Source organism: Ooceraea biroi, chromosome 1 (genome assembly GCF_003672135.1).
Source record: "Ooceraea biroi isolate clonal line C1 chromosome 1, Obir_v5.4, whole genome shotgun sequence".
In the NCBI taxonomy this organism is placed as follows: Eukaryota; Metazoa; Arthropoda; class Insecta; order Hymenoptera; family Formicidae; genus Ooceraea; species Ooceraea biroi.
The window spans coordinates 20,806,853-20,820,997 of NC_039506.1; the positions used below are offsets into that span (position 1 = coordinate 20,806,853).

A 14,145-nucleotide genomic window follows, 5' to 3' on the forward strand; every position below is an offset into this window, starting at 1 on the left:
TATACTATAATTGTTACGCTGCAATCCGAATTCCACATCACTTTTTATATCTACACAGTTATAATTGAAATGTTGCGATTATAAAATCGTATTTTTATAAAGTTCTTTTTAAAATCAAATTTTGAAATATATACATATATATGTATATACAATATATAAGATTAACTAAAACTATATAGATTACACAATTACTGTTACAATTGTTCGAAAATGACGCAAAAAGGAATTGAGAAATGGGAAAACGAGAACAACGGGACTTAAACAGAGAACGCACGGCTCTTTTAAATATATTTTATAAAACGTCCTATTTTTATACAGCATATAAAACAATACTCTGTATTCATTTTATATTCACACATTAGCTCTATATGACTGTACCACCATAACCATTTGTTATATGCATAACTTTACAGTATTCGGCGGGTTTCTGTTTACGGTAATACTATGACAATGCGCTGTCCTTTGTCTGTTTCGGGATCCCTTGCTTGCTGCCGACCACCGCGGCGGCGGCGGCGGCGGCGCTCCGATTAAATTGATCGGGATTCGCGTGTTTCGCGCCACCACGTTCCTGTGTTTGGATATTCAGCTTCGTCACGTCCGCGCTTATTATCCTGTCGAAGACCCTGTCCGTCGTAGGTTCCACGATGTTGCTCAATTCGGGGACCGTTTGCTTGGCAGTCTGCTGTCCGTCCTTCGTCTCGGTGGTGCTATCACTGCTGGCGACGTTGCTGATCGCACGAGCCGGTTTCGATGGACCCTTCAAGTGTATCATGTGATTATTCAGGGAGTCGGTATTGCTTTGCTTACTGCCTATGTGATTGTGGACCGCCGCGTGGTTCGCAAACACCGAGTCAGTCTTCCTCTGTAGAAACTGTCCGTTTGATGTTTCCGCGTTGAACGGCTTATCCTTGGTGTTGCTGCTCCAAAACGAGTCGTCGAAGACATCGGTGTCGTCCACCGACTCCTTGTTGATGCGATTGCGTACAATCGAGAGGTGTCTCTGCACATAATCCTGATGCGGAGCCAGGGCGGCGGCGCGTTCCAGGCACTGCGCCGCCTGATTCAGTTTGCCTCGTTCCACCATCACGACGCACAGATTGTGCAAGCCTTGAACGTTGGTGGGATCCAGTTGCAGTATTCTGCGATAACACTGAAACGTAAACGCGATTGTATGTTAGAGAATTGACTATCATTCCTCGCGAAAAGCGAGATTCGACGGAGGCGAATTTAACAGGCGTTATCTTACATTTTCCGCGGCATCTAGATCCTTTATATTATTGATGTAGATATCTCCCAGTAGGATTAGGCCTTTCACGTGATCCGGATGGAACCTGACAAGTTGGTTGAGGAACGGCGCCGCTTCGAGCGGACGCTGCTCGTCCGCCAGCAACAGCGCGAGATTGAACAGCGCCGAGCGGAAGTCCTCCTTCAGCGCAACGGCATTGCGGAACCAGCGCTCCGCGTCGCCGCTGTCGTGATCGTCCATGGCCAGCATTCCCAGATTAAAATGCACGCGCTCGTTGTTCGAATCCTGTAACCGAGCGAGATACATGTGAAAATTCAAGTTAACAATTATGATTTTAGTGTGTGAAAAAAGAGCAGTAGTTACCTTCCGTAGAAGCTTCAGCAGTCTCTCCCTAGCTACTTTACGTAATTCCGCGCGTCCCAGCTCTTGCAGCAGTATAGCGGAATTCAGCAAGGCCTGTTCGTGCTCTGGATCGAATTCTAACGCCTTGTCCAAGTACGCCAGAGCTTGAGAGGCCTTTCCTTGCTCCAGGAACACGACACCGAGCTGTGAAAGTTTTAACCGTTCAATCTTGGGACCTTTTTCTCTGACGTTATCGCGGGTCGACTGTTCTGTCGCTTCATAAAACGTGATTACGTGTCTGTTTGCGTTACAACGCAATCTCGACAATTCGAGATGCTTACGTTATAGTAGATGTCTGGATTATTGCTGTCGTAAAACAGCGCTCGTTCGTAAACCTCCTGGGCCTCCTTCGTGCGATTCAGTTTGATCAGGACGTCGCCGCGATTAATGTACGCTTGGGTATAGTCCGCGCGCATACTGATCGCCTGCCGGTACAGCAAATCAGCCTCCTCCAATCTAGTCGCGTTCTTCGCTATCAAATTGGCCAGATTAACAAACACATTCAAGTGATTCGGTGCTATGCGTGCTTGGTAAGACTCTCCCGGTTTCGCTTTTGGCAGTAACGACTTGGCCTAGAAGAAGCAGAGTATTTAGAGATAAGTTTCGTCAAAAAGACAAGTTCGCGTAAGAACATTTGTCAACATTACCTTCAGATACGCGTCTTCGGCTTCCTTGAACATTTTCAGATGATTGTAAGTTCGTCCGACATTGATGTGCGCTCCGATATCGTCTCCCTGGACCTGCACGGCCATGTTGAAGAAATTTAGCGCCTCTTTAAAGCGACCCTGACTCTCCAACGCGTGGCCTACGTTGTTGAACAGTTTGGCGTTCCTATCATTCACCTTCAAGCCGGACATGAATATCGAGTACTCGTCCAACCAGTCGTAATTCCTGATGTATGTCTTCGACGTGTGCGCCGCTAGAAGCGTCACCAATAGAAGCAGCACCAGCTTTTTGCATCTGAAACGAACAGATATCTGCGTGAGGAATCCCCTTTATTGCGGGCCATAATCAATCGCAGAATGAATTACGTTCACTCATTTGTGTCATCCGGATTCGGATCACTCACTTCTTGTCCATCAAAATGCTCCATCCGTATCCGATAAGCATGCAAAACCCCATGGAGGGAGCGTACAGCACCCTTTCGGCGATCACAAATCCGACCGGGAAGAAAAGGTTCGACGCGGGTAGGAAGGGCAGAATCATCATAGCCAGACTCTGCGAGTGCATATTGTTTTGCGAAATGTTAATCATTAGTGCTGTTAATTGTAGGATTTAAGTGATGAAAATTTCTGGTAGTACATGCGTGCAATATTATGGTTTTTCTCATTCCGACGGACACGATTAATCGTCACACGGTTATTTAACGTCTCCGATTACATCCAGATCTATTTTCGCAGCGTTTCTCCACTGACCATGATGAGGATGACCGACGTTTGCCTGCTGCGCGTTACGACGGCCGTCACGAGGAGTCCCAGGACGGCCCCGTGAGTGACGAGGGTCGCGAGATTGCGGACGTCGGCGAAGCTCTCCACCAGCGGTATTGTGCCCATCGTCCAGTCGCAGCACAAGTCACTCGGAAGAAACAGCAGTCTGAGATTCACCGCGGCGAGATAATTGTACGTGAGTTGCCTCGTCGGGGTCGTGGCAACCGACGCGGGATTGTCGAATCTAAATGGTATATATCATCATTGATTGATACGGAAATTATATGCAAATTGTAATATACCCAGCGCCCATAAATGATACCTGGTAAATACAGGCAATTTCGAGCCCATAATGTGCAACCGCAGGATAAGCAGGCTAAATGTAACAAGTGTGAGGGCGGTCAGGCGTTTCGTACCCTCGCCCGACCACGCGGGCGAAATTTTATTACCACCGAAAGCCGACTTTAGTGCTAAGAAAATATCCCTCGCTCTGACCTGAACAAAAAGATATTCGCAGATAGATATGCAATTTTACCGTGTGAACCAAGTGTGGGATTCACGAGGCACTTCACTTGAAGATCACTTTACCTTCTGTACAACAAAAATCTCATAGAGTACGCAAACTGCAGTGGCTGTGATTCCTTGTTCCTTGCACAACATCGCGGTAAATACAAAAAACATAGATAATATCAAGGACTTCCACCCTGTGAACATCGGATATACGTTATGTGGTGTTGCAGAGTGAATCGTTTCGGATTCGATGGGATTTGTTATTACCTGTAGATCGTTTGCTCTTGCAACACTTAGTGTACGTGATTAAAGCTGCCAGGTAAAATAAGGAGGACAAAGTCTCTGCCCTACCAACTACGCCTGTGACCTGGGAATCGAATTATAGTCGTGTTTATCATTAATTTTCAGAATAAGTTTATCGTTTGTAGATATATAATAATAAATCGCAAGTGACGCTTTTCTGAGGCTATTTTACATACTGCTTCTGTGTGAATAGGATGCACAGCAAAGAATAAGGATGACACAAAACTTGTTGCATCCGGTAGAAACATCAAACAGGTCCTATAATAAATAGATAAATAAATAAATAAGTAAATTATTTCTGTAAACAATCTTTCTTCTTGCAAATTTTTTTCTACAAACTGCATTTTGCGAACGTTTTGTTTAATTATAGAACATTCCATAGAGATATAATTTTCTATAATTATCTATAATTTTCTGCTCAATAATGTAAAAACATGGAGGGTGACAAACCTGAAATATAATAGGCATACTCCAACATGTAGAATAACATTTAGCAGGTGGTATCCTGTGGGATCTAGCTGATGAATCAGGTAATTCCATCGGAATGTGAGAACGCAAAGAGGTCTGTAAGATTTGTGCGATTGTTCCTGTTTGAAATAGAACGAGAGGAGGAAACAGTCGATTAATTTGGAGCAGTTGACGTGCTATTTTTGAGACATTATTATCGAGAGACAAACGTGAGGAACCCACATAAACAAATGTATTCTTCAAATAACGAATTTCTCAGAATTATATATCTGTTTCGAGATCCTCGAAATTAAACGGAATCTCGGCGATATCGATTTTACCAAACAGGTAAAAACAAAAAAGATCCAACATTTGTCCCAATCATCTAGATTAAATATGGAGATCATTTTCGCGCGGAATTGATGAAATGTAAAAATCTGAAATTTCCAGAATCACATCGATTCTCCCTCCACGGGTCCTCGGACAAGCGCAAGTGAGGAGACGGACGAGGAAGAGACGGTGGAAAACGGAAGACAGAACGAGGGGGATCGGATTGGGATGAAATGGACAGGACGCTTGCGGATCAATACGCAGGGGGGCCGTCTATAGGGGCGTGAGGGAAGAAGTGAGAGGGGGAGGATCTCGAACGCGCGTCCTCCAGCAATGGGCTGAGGGGGTGGACCCCTTCCCTCACGGATGTCTCTTTTCTCTTTCTCTCACTCTCCTTCTCTCTCTCTCTCTCTCCCTATCGCACCTTGTGCATCGGGGTGCCCCAGAAGTCGTTGTAGAAGACATTCTTAAGGGGCGTGTGCGGCCTGAGATCGCGGTTGTCCTTAATCGCCGAGATGTCGTCGAAGACGAAGCCGCAGCTGAGGCTGTTGAGGTACACGGCGAACGCGGTTATAGCCACGATCGCCGCGAGTGCTCCCCGCGCCGGCACTCCCATCACAAATGACACATCGATCGGCCGGCCGCCTTTCGTTTCTTTCGCGCGGTATCCCCGCGGTACCGCCGGGAACGGAAGGAAGGAAGAACGTTCACCTGCGTTCCCTCTCGCTCGCTCGCGTTCTCCTACCCCTCCTCCTTTTCTCGCCTTCGCTCTCTTCTTTCTCTTACTCTCTCCCTCTCTTTCTCGTTCTCTCTCTCTGTTGCTCTTGCTCTCGTGACACTCTACGATACTCTTAACTGTTGGAGCTCCACGAGAGACGCACGACTGTCATTTCCACGCACGTCGACCGCGTAGCCACGTCCACTTTCGGGCACATCACAACTGGTCCGGATGCGCCGCGGCCAGGCACCAGCGCGAGTGCCGGCGAGCCGAGGAACCGCGTCGCAGCGTCGCCGACATGGTCGTCGCACCGGTGAAGCACACTGCGCTCCGGAGAGTTACCAGCGAGTTTTCTTCTCACGGTCACCCGTTGTTCCGTCCGTCTCCGGGTCCTCTCTCACTTTCTGTGATCGTGTGTGAGGATTACGCGTCAACGAAACTAGGATACGCGGCACAAGAATACTCGTTATCACCGCGAGCGCACACAGGCACCGCGCAACCACTACGATCGAGCTGTCAAACAGCGGTCTTTCAATGCGCACAATCGCGCCGCGACGTCAGCGCTGTCGGCGTCGCCGCTTCGTCCGAGGCGGACAGCGTGAATTCATGTGCTTCGTGGACCTCCTGAATAATTTTCTAATTTATTATTTATTTCTGATTACTTCATTACGATAATGTTATAATTTTAGTCTTCTATTTTTACTGAGAGTGTGGTTTAGTTTAAAGAAAGCTTTAGTGTAGTTTAAAGAAAGCATCCAATTTGCCTTTTTGTTTCGACGGGACCTGTTTTGAACAGGTTTTTGATATAGATAAAGAAAACGATGTACAAAAAGACAAAGTGCTAATCAGTTTCTGGGTAGGAATCGTTATCGTATGAAATAGGAACCGAACAATCTTGTTTTCTTTATAGTGATATCATGAATAATCTGATTGAATCCGATAAAAATATAATTCATTTTGAAAGTAAAATTATTTTTTCTTAATTTTTGCAACATAGCTTTGTAATACTGAAACTGATTTTATTACGTTTTCGTGTTTTTTTTTTATTATAAATTTTTTATACACGTAATTATTATTAAGAAACACTGCGCGCGCGCGCGCGGTGTGTGTGTGTGTGTGTGTGTGTGTGTGTGTGTGTGTGTGTGTGTGTGTGTGTGTGTTACGTACCACACAATAATAAGTAAAAAATCGATTAAAGTTACTTGTGCTGCAAATTTTTCATAATTTTTAATCTAATTCTTAGATAATTTACAAATAATTATATATGTATTGACTATATTGAATATAAATAAATTTATATTATATATAAAAATTTATTTTTATTAATTTTTTATCAATCCTTTATAACAGAATATTTATAAAAAGTATGTGCGCTGGTAAAAGATCTTAATGTCTCATTCAGTAATATATATAATATATATAAATAATAAAACTATGTCTCTCTCATTATTTTCGTACAATCATATCATGAAAAAAAAAATTATTTCTGACCCACTATTGGAACGTATTATTATCCCATTTTACAGTAGCAAAAACAATGGAGGCTCGGACATTTTTGGAACTAATTTTCAGTATTAAATTAAATTTTTCAAGCTAACGCTCGAATAAGGCGTCATCTGTTAGAACTGACCCGTTGGAACTACAGTCGCTTTAAATTTAATTCCAGAAATTAGTTCCAAAAATCTCCGCTACGAGCCTCCACTGTCTTCGATCTGTGGCGGCATCTAAGGAGTACAAGGCAGAACTAGCCCGACCAATGAGAGGGCAGCACGAATACCGAGATGGAGAGCCTTGGAAGGAATCAGAGAACAAGGAGAAGCTAATTGCTCGCGCTTTAAGTCACACGTGCATTAAGTAATCAGTTCTAGTCTGTATTAAATAAAGTCAGCATCTTTATATATTTTCACCTAAACCGAAATGTTGTAATAGTTCCTCGTGCGTTAAAACTGCCTTAAATGTAGCATAATAATCAAATAAATAATACGCTCGCTACAGATCGAAATTGAGGTAGTAGTACGAGTCAATAACTCTGGTTAGTAATTTTATTCTTAAATATAATATGTTAATAACGTATCAAATAAAAATTTTTTCAAGTAATATAATTCAATAAGGACTTAGAAAATGCTTTTTCTCTTTTGTCTTTACGTCTTTACGATCCAATGGCATATTGAATAAACTTTTTATTCGCAAATAGTACGTACCATTTGGCAAAGTATATAAATTTTTATTTATAAGCAATGTAATAACAGCAAGACAACTAAAATTTCATTTACGATAAAAATGAATAAAAATTATGTTATTAATAACTTTATATTTTTGTTAAAAATTAATGAATATAATTTGCAAATATATTAAAACAAACAAGATCTTCGAAGATAATCAATACAAATTGTTGAAGACGTAGACGAAGAACTTCGAAACGCTTCCTTGGCTGAAACATCATAATTCTAATGTTTAAAATAAAAGGGATAAAAGTATAAAGAGAAAATGAGAAATAACCTGCAATAATCCCGATTGCATCGTCGAATAATTCGCGCGTAACGATCCGCAAAAATGAAATGCAGGTGGAGCTGATGGCCGTTGCCACTCCAGACATAAATATCGCTTTACCGCTGGCGAACGTTTATTTCTCGCGTTAGCGCGAAATCGTTTCGCTCGATTTTTTCTTAACGGATTTCTTTAGGATACAAATGTATCCTCTTGCGAAGTGATCGAACGTGAGGTCCGCGGTGCGAACGTATTTTCGGATGCGACATTATTGAAACCAGTGCGAGCAAATCTTCATATTGGAGCAGCATACATGCCCTTCTACGTGCGTTGCTCTAAATTGGTAAGAGAGAGATAGGGACAGTCAGGCAGAGTCGTTTGTCTTTTTTTTATTTATTTGTTGGAGGAATGAAGGTGTTTCAGAGTAATCCGGGTTCTCGAACTGTATATTTTATTCGCATTAGAAATTTTTTCTGCATCATGATCAAATGTTGATTGAATATGTAACTGTTGTCAGCATTTTATGAGCTCGGTTTCTTTGTCGCACAAGCAGTTTACATCTTTAGCATTTCATAGAGGTCAGCAAACATTTCGCAAGCTAAAGACTTGCAGACTTGACATCATTGTAGACTAAAGAAATCCAGAGGTAAAAATTAAGAAGACTCAGGTGCTGATTGATCGACTCAATTGATTAATTTTGTTGGTGACAGATGGTCTAAGCACTCATCATGCCGCGCAGAAAGCAACAAAAGCACTGTCCCATAGGAGAGGACACTAGAATCGCAGTGAATTTAACTGTAAAGAAGCTACTGGATACTGAGGATCAAAAGGAATTGGAGTTTCCATCGTCGTATACGTCAGAGGAGAGAGCTTATATTCATGAACTTGCTAGAGGACTCGGCCTCAAGTCAAAAAGTCGAGGGTAATGCCAGATAATGCGTTAATCACCTCCAGATTTTTATTTAGGATTTTTATAATAATATTCTACATTTAATATTCCAATAATATTCTACATTTCACAGAAAGGGTATAAATCGATTTTTGACGGTGTACAAGAGAGAGGGCTCAACGATAGTGCAAGCTGATGCTGTGATAAAGTTGCAAAAGACTTCCAAGCAGAGCATATGTAACTTGATGCAGACTTTTCCGCTGAATCATAAGGAATGTCAAGATTTGCTGCCTCCAACTGAGAGGGAACGTCCTCTCAATAATGATGGTATACAGCGGACATCTTGACAGCTTGATAGAATACGTTTATTTAATCTGAAAATTATAAAATACAATGCACATGATATCATTATTTTACAAACTTATTTTACAACTTGCTTAGTGAAAACTAATGAAAATATCTTATCTGTGCAGTAAATACAAACTCCAAAGCGATGGGCAGGCTGAACAACAGCATTCCGCAGGTGCCTCAGCTGAAGACCAACTTCGACGTGTTGCATTATCGCAAGTCCCTGCCGATTTTCAACGCGCAGGAGGAGATTGTTAGCGCGTTGAACAATTATCAGGTTGTCATAATCGCGGGTGAGACGGGCTGCGGCAAGACCACGCAGGTACCGCAGTACATCCTCGAGCACTACCAGCAGAAGCATCAGGCGTGCAGGATCATCTGCACGCAGCCGAGACGCTTGTCGGCGGTGTCGGTGGCTGAGAGAGTGGCGTTCGAAAGGGACGAGAAGATCGGCCAGACGTTCGGTTATCAGATCAGACTGGAGAGCAGAGTGGCACTGAAAACCCTCTTGACGTATTGCACGAACGGCGTGTTGCTTCGAACCTTGATGGGTGGCGACTCCGCCCTGAGCACTCTCACGCACATCATCGTCGACGAGGTCCACGAACGAGACAGATTCTGCGACTTCCTGTTGATAGCCCTGAAAGACGCGTTGGTGAAATATCATTCCCTGAAATTGATACTTATGAGCGCCACCATGGACACTAGCATTTTCGTTAAATACTTCAACAAGTGTACCATCGTGAACGTCCCAGGTCAATCATATGACGTGGACATGTACTTCCTGGAGGATATCTTAAAGATGACCGGTTACATGACGAAGGAGATGCTCGGGATGAAGAAGGACTTCTTAAAGTGGAAGGACAAACAGAAGACTCTGGAGTCCTGGAAACAGTACGAGCCGCAGCTTTCCAGTAGAAGCACCGAGAACGAGAAAAGCCTGCTGCCAGCGCCGATCTTGGCTGAGCAGAGTGATCCCATACCGGAGAAGGTCCAACTGGAGCCCTGGCTGATAGAGGAAATGGACAAGAGCATCTTCGACGCCTGGGTGAACGGTAGAGATGACAACTTCGCGCAACTCCTGCACTTCATACTGTCGGAAAACGTCTCCGTGGACTATCAGCACTCGGAGACCTCCATAACGCCGCTGATGGCCGCCGCGGCCAGAGGCTGCATAAACACGACGGAGCAGCTGTTGAATCTGGGCGCGAACCTCAATCTGAAAGCCGCCAACGATTGGATCGCGCTGGATTGGGCGAAGAGCCGAAATCACACCGAGTGCGCCGAGCTGATCGAGGCTTACATGAAGACGTACGATTGCGCCGCGTCAAGCAACGAGCTCACAGACGTCGCCGGCACGTCGCTTTCCGACGAGGACAAGATGCTGCTCGATATATATCATCACACGTTCAACGACGACAACATCGATTACGATCTGCTGTTAGAGCTGGTCATCTACATTCACCTGAAAATGCCTCCCGGCTCTATTCTGATATTCCTTCCGGGATACGATGACATAGTGACGATGCGGGAGAGAATCAACGCGGACGAGAAGAAGATGAACCAAGGCTTGCGCTATAATCTCTACATTCTTCACTCGAACATGCAGACCTGCGATCAGAAGAAGGTGTTCAAACCCAGTCCTCAAGGCACGCGGAAGATTATCCTCTCGACGAACATCGCGGAGACGAGCATCACGATCGACGATGTCGTGTACGTCATCGATTCCGGCAAGGTGAAGGAGAAATCTTTCGACGCGATATCGAACGTGTGCACGCTCAACTCCAACTGGATATCTCAGGCGTGCGCGAAACAGCGGAAGGGCAGAGCCGGCAGATGCAAACGCGGGATCTGTTACCGTCTATTCTCGTCGGTCCGTTTTAACAGCATGCAGCTTTATCAGACGCCAGAGATCCTTCGATTACCATTGCAAGAACTCTGTCTGTACACGAAGCACCTGACGCCGGGAAACACTCCGATTGCTGAATTTCTGGACAAAGCGTTGGAGCCGCCGTCCAATGTGGTGACCAGAAACGCGGTTCAATTATTGAAGACAATCGACGCGCTGGACCCGTGGGAAGACTTAACCGAACTGGGCAGTCACCTGCTGGATCTGCCAATCGAGCCGAGACTCGGGAAGATGCTGCTGTATGCGGTGGTCCTGAAATGTTTGGATCCCATTTTGACTATCGTTTGTAGTTTAGCGTACAAGTAGGTATAGATCTGGATGCTACATATGACGCACCACAATTATTTCGCATACATTCATTGCCGTGTGATGATTATTCGTTCCTTACGAAATGAACGATTGCAGGGATCCTTTCATACTGCCGTCACAACCGTCGCAGAAGCGAGCGCTGGCCGCGGCGCGAAAGAAATTCGCCACCGGCACGTACTCGGATCACATGGTGGTGCTACGCGCGTTCCAGGGTTGGCAGAATGCCAGGGCGACCGGTAAGGAGCGCGCTTTCTGCGAGAAGAATTTCATCTCCGCCCCCGTGATGGAGATGGTGGTCGGCATGCGAACACAGCTTCTCGGCCAGCTGCGCGCCTCCGGATTCGTCAGGGCTCGCAGTCCCGGTGATATCCGGGATCTGAATACAAATTCGGAAAACTGGGCCGTCGTGAAAGCGGCCCTAACGGCGGGCCTGTATCCCAATCTGATCCGTGTCGATCGAGAGCACATGCAGTTGCGAACGCAGTACGTACACGTTTTCCTCGGTCAACAGAATTTTCTGACGCGTGGACGAACGTGTAACATTGTCTCTTGTGCTTTGTTCCTCGCAGAAAAGAGGTCAAGGTGTTTTTCCATCCTTCGTCGACTTTAAGGGACAACCCGAAGTCCCCGCGGATGACATCCGCGCAAACGCATGCGGCCAACGTGCAGACCTTGCCGTGCGATTGGCTGCTCTACGAGGAGATGAGCCGTACGGGACGCTTCTGCCACGTGAAGGTCGTCACACTGGTTAACCCGTTGACCGTCGCGTTGTTCAGCGGACCAGCTAGACTGCCGATGGATGTGCTTTACGAGGCTGAGTGTAAGTAACATCACCCACATGTGCGTGATATCATTATTGACATAATGGAACACGGATGATTTTGATTTAGCAGCTGTGTTGGAGAGCGAGTCGGATTCGGAGGTCGACGAGTCTCACGAGGGGACCATTTTCAAACTCGACGACTGGGTAGTGTTCAAGCTCGACCCGGAAACGGCGCAGTTGTTCCTGAATCTACGGCAGAAGTGGAACGCCCTATTCCTCAGGCGCATGAAGACGCCGAACAAGGCCATGTCGGCGTTAGACGAGAAGGTGATCAACACTCTGGTGACTGTAATAACGAACGAGGAGCAGGCGTGTGGCCTCCAGCAGCCGACCGGGATCGGCCAGCGACCACGACCGCTGATTGTCGATTACTATCCTGCAAACGTCAGGGGAGACGATCATCCAGAGGTAAGCCCTTGTTCAATGTTGCTTGTACAATATAGGCCACATCAGGCGAATTTTAACACGATCTATGCATTTTCAGAAATACTTCTAAAGCAAGGAGAGATCGCTCGCACTGTCACGTGCAATCCGTGACTCGCGTTTGTACAATCGCAATCGCAGATTTTAGCGTCTAAAACCGCCGTATATTCGTAATGCTATGATGATGTATCTGAGCGATTCTTCTGTCAATAGCGAGTGTTTATAGAGCCGATACAGGGCTATGAATGTGCAGCTATGAATATTCATTGGACGATGTGTTTGATAAATATTGTGTTCTGATTTTCAGTATTAACGAAGACTTTTAGAGTGATACGTTTTACGCTAATACTCATGCTCCAGTCCGTAGCGCCTTTATTCTCCAAGTTATAGTCTAGGATCCATCTTTCATCACGGTAGAACATTCTTTTGTTATTCCCTACAAAGAGAGGTAAATGTAAAAGGGTGTATGGTTGATGTAATGTTAGTTAATTAATTGCGTCGAGGTCGAAGCACATATCTCCCCGCGACGGGTCTGTCAGAATCGTGACAGGTGTCGAACTTTGACGTTGCACGTTGCGCGAAACAATCGGAAACACATCCCAATCGGGTTTCCAGTCCGGGAGTGTGTAAATAGGCCTCGAACCTGCGTATCTTAAAGAAATATATGATATATTGCATAGGCACTAAACTTGCGCAACTTAACTACATTTTGTACGGTGCGATAACGTGCGTTGCATTGAAGAAAAAAAAACTACTCACTAGTTTGTGAAAATTACTGTTAAATATTAAGTGGCAATTGCGTAGATTGCAGGATAATCCGTCTCGTTGCGTTATACGTATACATATGTCACGTAGGATAATTTTTGTGCAGTGTTGCAGCTTGGAAGCTTCGATTATTGTTTAAAAGAAACAAACTGAATTAATGACACTCCCTTCTATCTATGTTATATGTGTGTCATATATATGTATATGCGCACACGCGCACATGATTTTTTATTACACATTACGGTGGGGGGTATACAATCATTAAATATTTATTTTATATTATTTAACATTATTCATCGATTTCTTAACACAAGTTTTATTTCGATGAAAATTTGATGTCACAAAATGCAGATAAGGTTTTTTTATTTTATCTTAGTTCGATGATGTTTTTCCCAATGTAAACGTTTTTTTTTATATTATAATTTGTAACAGTTACTGTCACTAGGCAAATGAAGCTACGACACAACATCAGTGAGCTTTAAATGAATTGTAACACTGGCCAATGTAAGAATGAAACTAATATATAATAAAAACTAGTAGAAAAAAATCAGTCTTCCATTAATATGTGTATAATTTTTGTTTCATTTACGCGGATTGCATTCGCTGCACGTCTAAATTCGAATCGGCGATCGAACTTTGATCCCTGTTGCATTTCAAGCAATGTAGATATAATTAATTGCGTCATGAAGTTATATATAAACTCGAACTCCGTCCAGTATACCGACATTCTTATTGCGATTATTCGCGAAATAAGTCGCTGCAAGTTACTTCGAAGCTCCGACGATCGTCGTCGATGCAATAACGATACG

At 44.3% G+C, this 14,145-nt stretch overlaps 2 protein-coding genes across 4 annotated transcripts; one reads left to right on the plus strand and one right to left on the minus strand.

Moving 5' to 3' along the window:
• Positions 1 to 442: 442 nt before the first annotated feature.
• LOC105278525 (transmembrane and TPR repeat-containing protein CG4050) lies at positions 443 to 5,281 on the minus strand. The gene is made up of 13 exons (XM_011337676.3): positions 5,090 to 5,281; positions 4,339 to 4,475; positions 4,065 to 4,146; positions 3,853 to 3,952; positions 3,664 to 3,779; positions 3,398 to 3,570; positions 3,064 to 3,319; positions 2,718 to 2,866; positions 2,296 to 2,608; positions 1,930 to 2,220; positions 1,610 to 1,792; positions 1,247 to 1,531; positions 443 to 1,150 (listed from the first exon to the last, which is right to left on the minus strand). Exons 1-13 carry the CDS (start codon positions 5,279 to 5,281, stop codon positions 443 to 445), a joined length of 2,985 nt encoding a protein of 994 aa, XP_011335978.1.
• A 2,660-nt stretch (positions 5,282 to 7,941) lies between these two features.
• LOC105278521 (3'-5' RNA helicase YTHDC2) lies at positions 7,942 to 13,883 on the plus strand. 3 transcript variants are annotated; one of them, XM_011337671.3, is made up of 8 exons: positions 7,942 to 8,213; positions 8,581 to 8,792; positions 8,893 to 9,086; positions 9,233 to 11,318; positions 11,422 to 11,808; positions 11,895 to 12,145; positions 12,216 to 12,556; positions 12,633 to 13,883. In XM_011337671.3, exons 2-8 carry the CDS (start codon positions 8,599 to 8,601, stop codon positions 12,642 to 12,644), a joined length of 3,465 nt encoding a protein of 1,154 aa, XP_011335973.2. In that variant the 5' UTR covers positions 7,942 to 8,213; positions 8,581 to 8,598; the 3' UTR covers positions 12,645 to 13,883. The 3 variants fall into 3 exon arrangements, with proteins under 3 accessions (XP_011335973.2, XP_011335974.2, XP_026824127.1); XM_011337672.3 differs by having other exon boundaries at positions 7,943 to 8,213; positions 12,219 to 12,556; XM_026968326.1 differs by lacking the exon at positions 7,942 to 8,213 and adding an exon at positions 8,237 to 8,516.
• Positions 13,884 to 14,145: the final 262 nt, after the last annotated feature.

Bases quoted from the DNA above. Each gene is read 5' to 3' on its own strand.
- LOC105278525 (XM_011337676.3), bottom strand. From the start codon at position 5,281: ATGGGAGTGCCGGCGCGGGGAGCACTCGCGGCGATCGTGGCTATAACC. The intron at 3,320-3,397 runs GTATCATTTATG...TATACCATTTAG, and splicing joins AAATTGCCTGTATTTACCAG to ATTCGACAATCCCGCGTCGG. The intron at 1,532-1,609 runs GTAACTACTGCT...GCTCGGTTACAG, and splicing joins TGCTGAAGCTTCTACGGAAG to GATTCGAACAACGAGCGCGT.
- LOC105278521 (XM_011337671.3), top strand. From the start codon at position 8,599: ATGCCGCGCAGAAAGCAACAAAAGCACTGTCCCATAGGAGAGGACACT. The intron at 11,809-11,894 runs GTACGTACACGT...TGTTCCTCGCAG, and splicing joins CACATGCAGTTGCGAACGCA to AAAAGAGGTCAAGGTGTTTT. The intron at 12,146-12,215 runs GTAAGTAACATC...ATTTTGATTTAG, and splicing joins TGTGCTTTACGAGGCTGAGT to CAGCTGTGTTGGAGAGCGAG.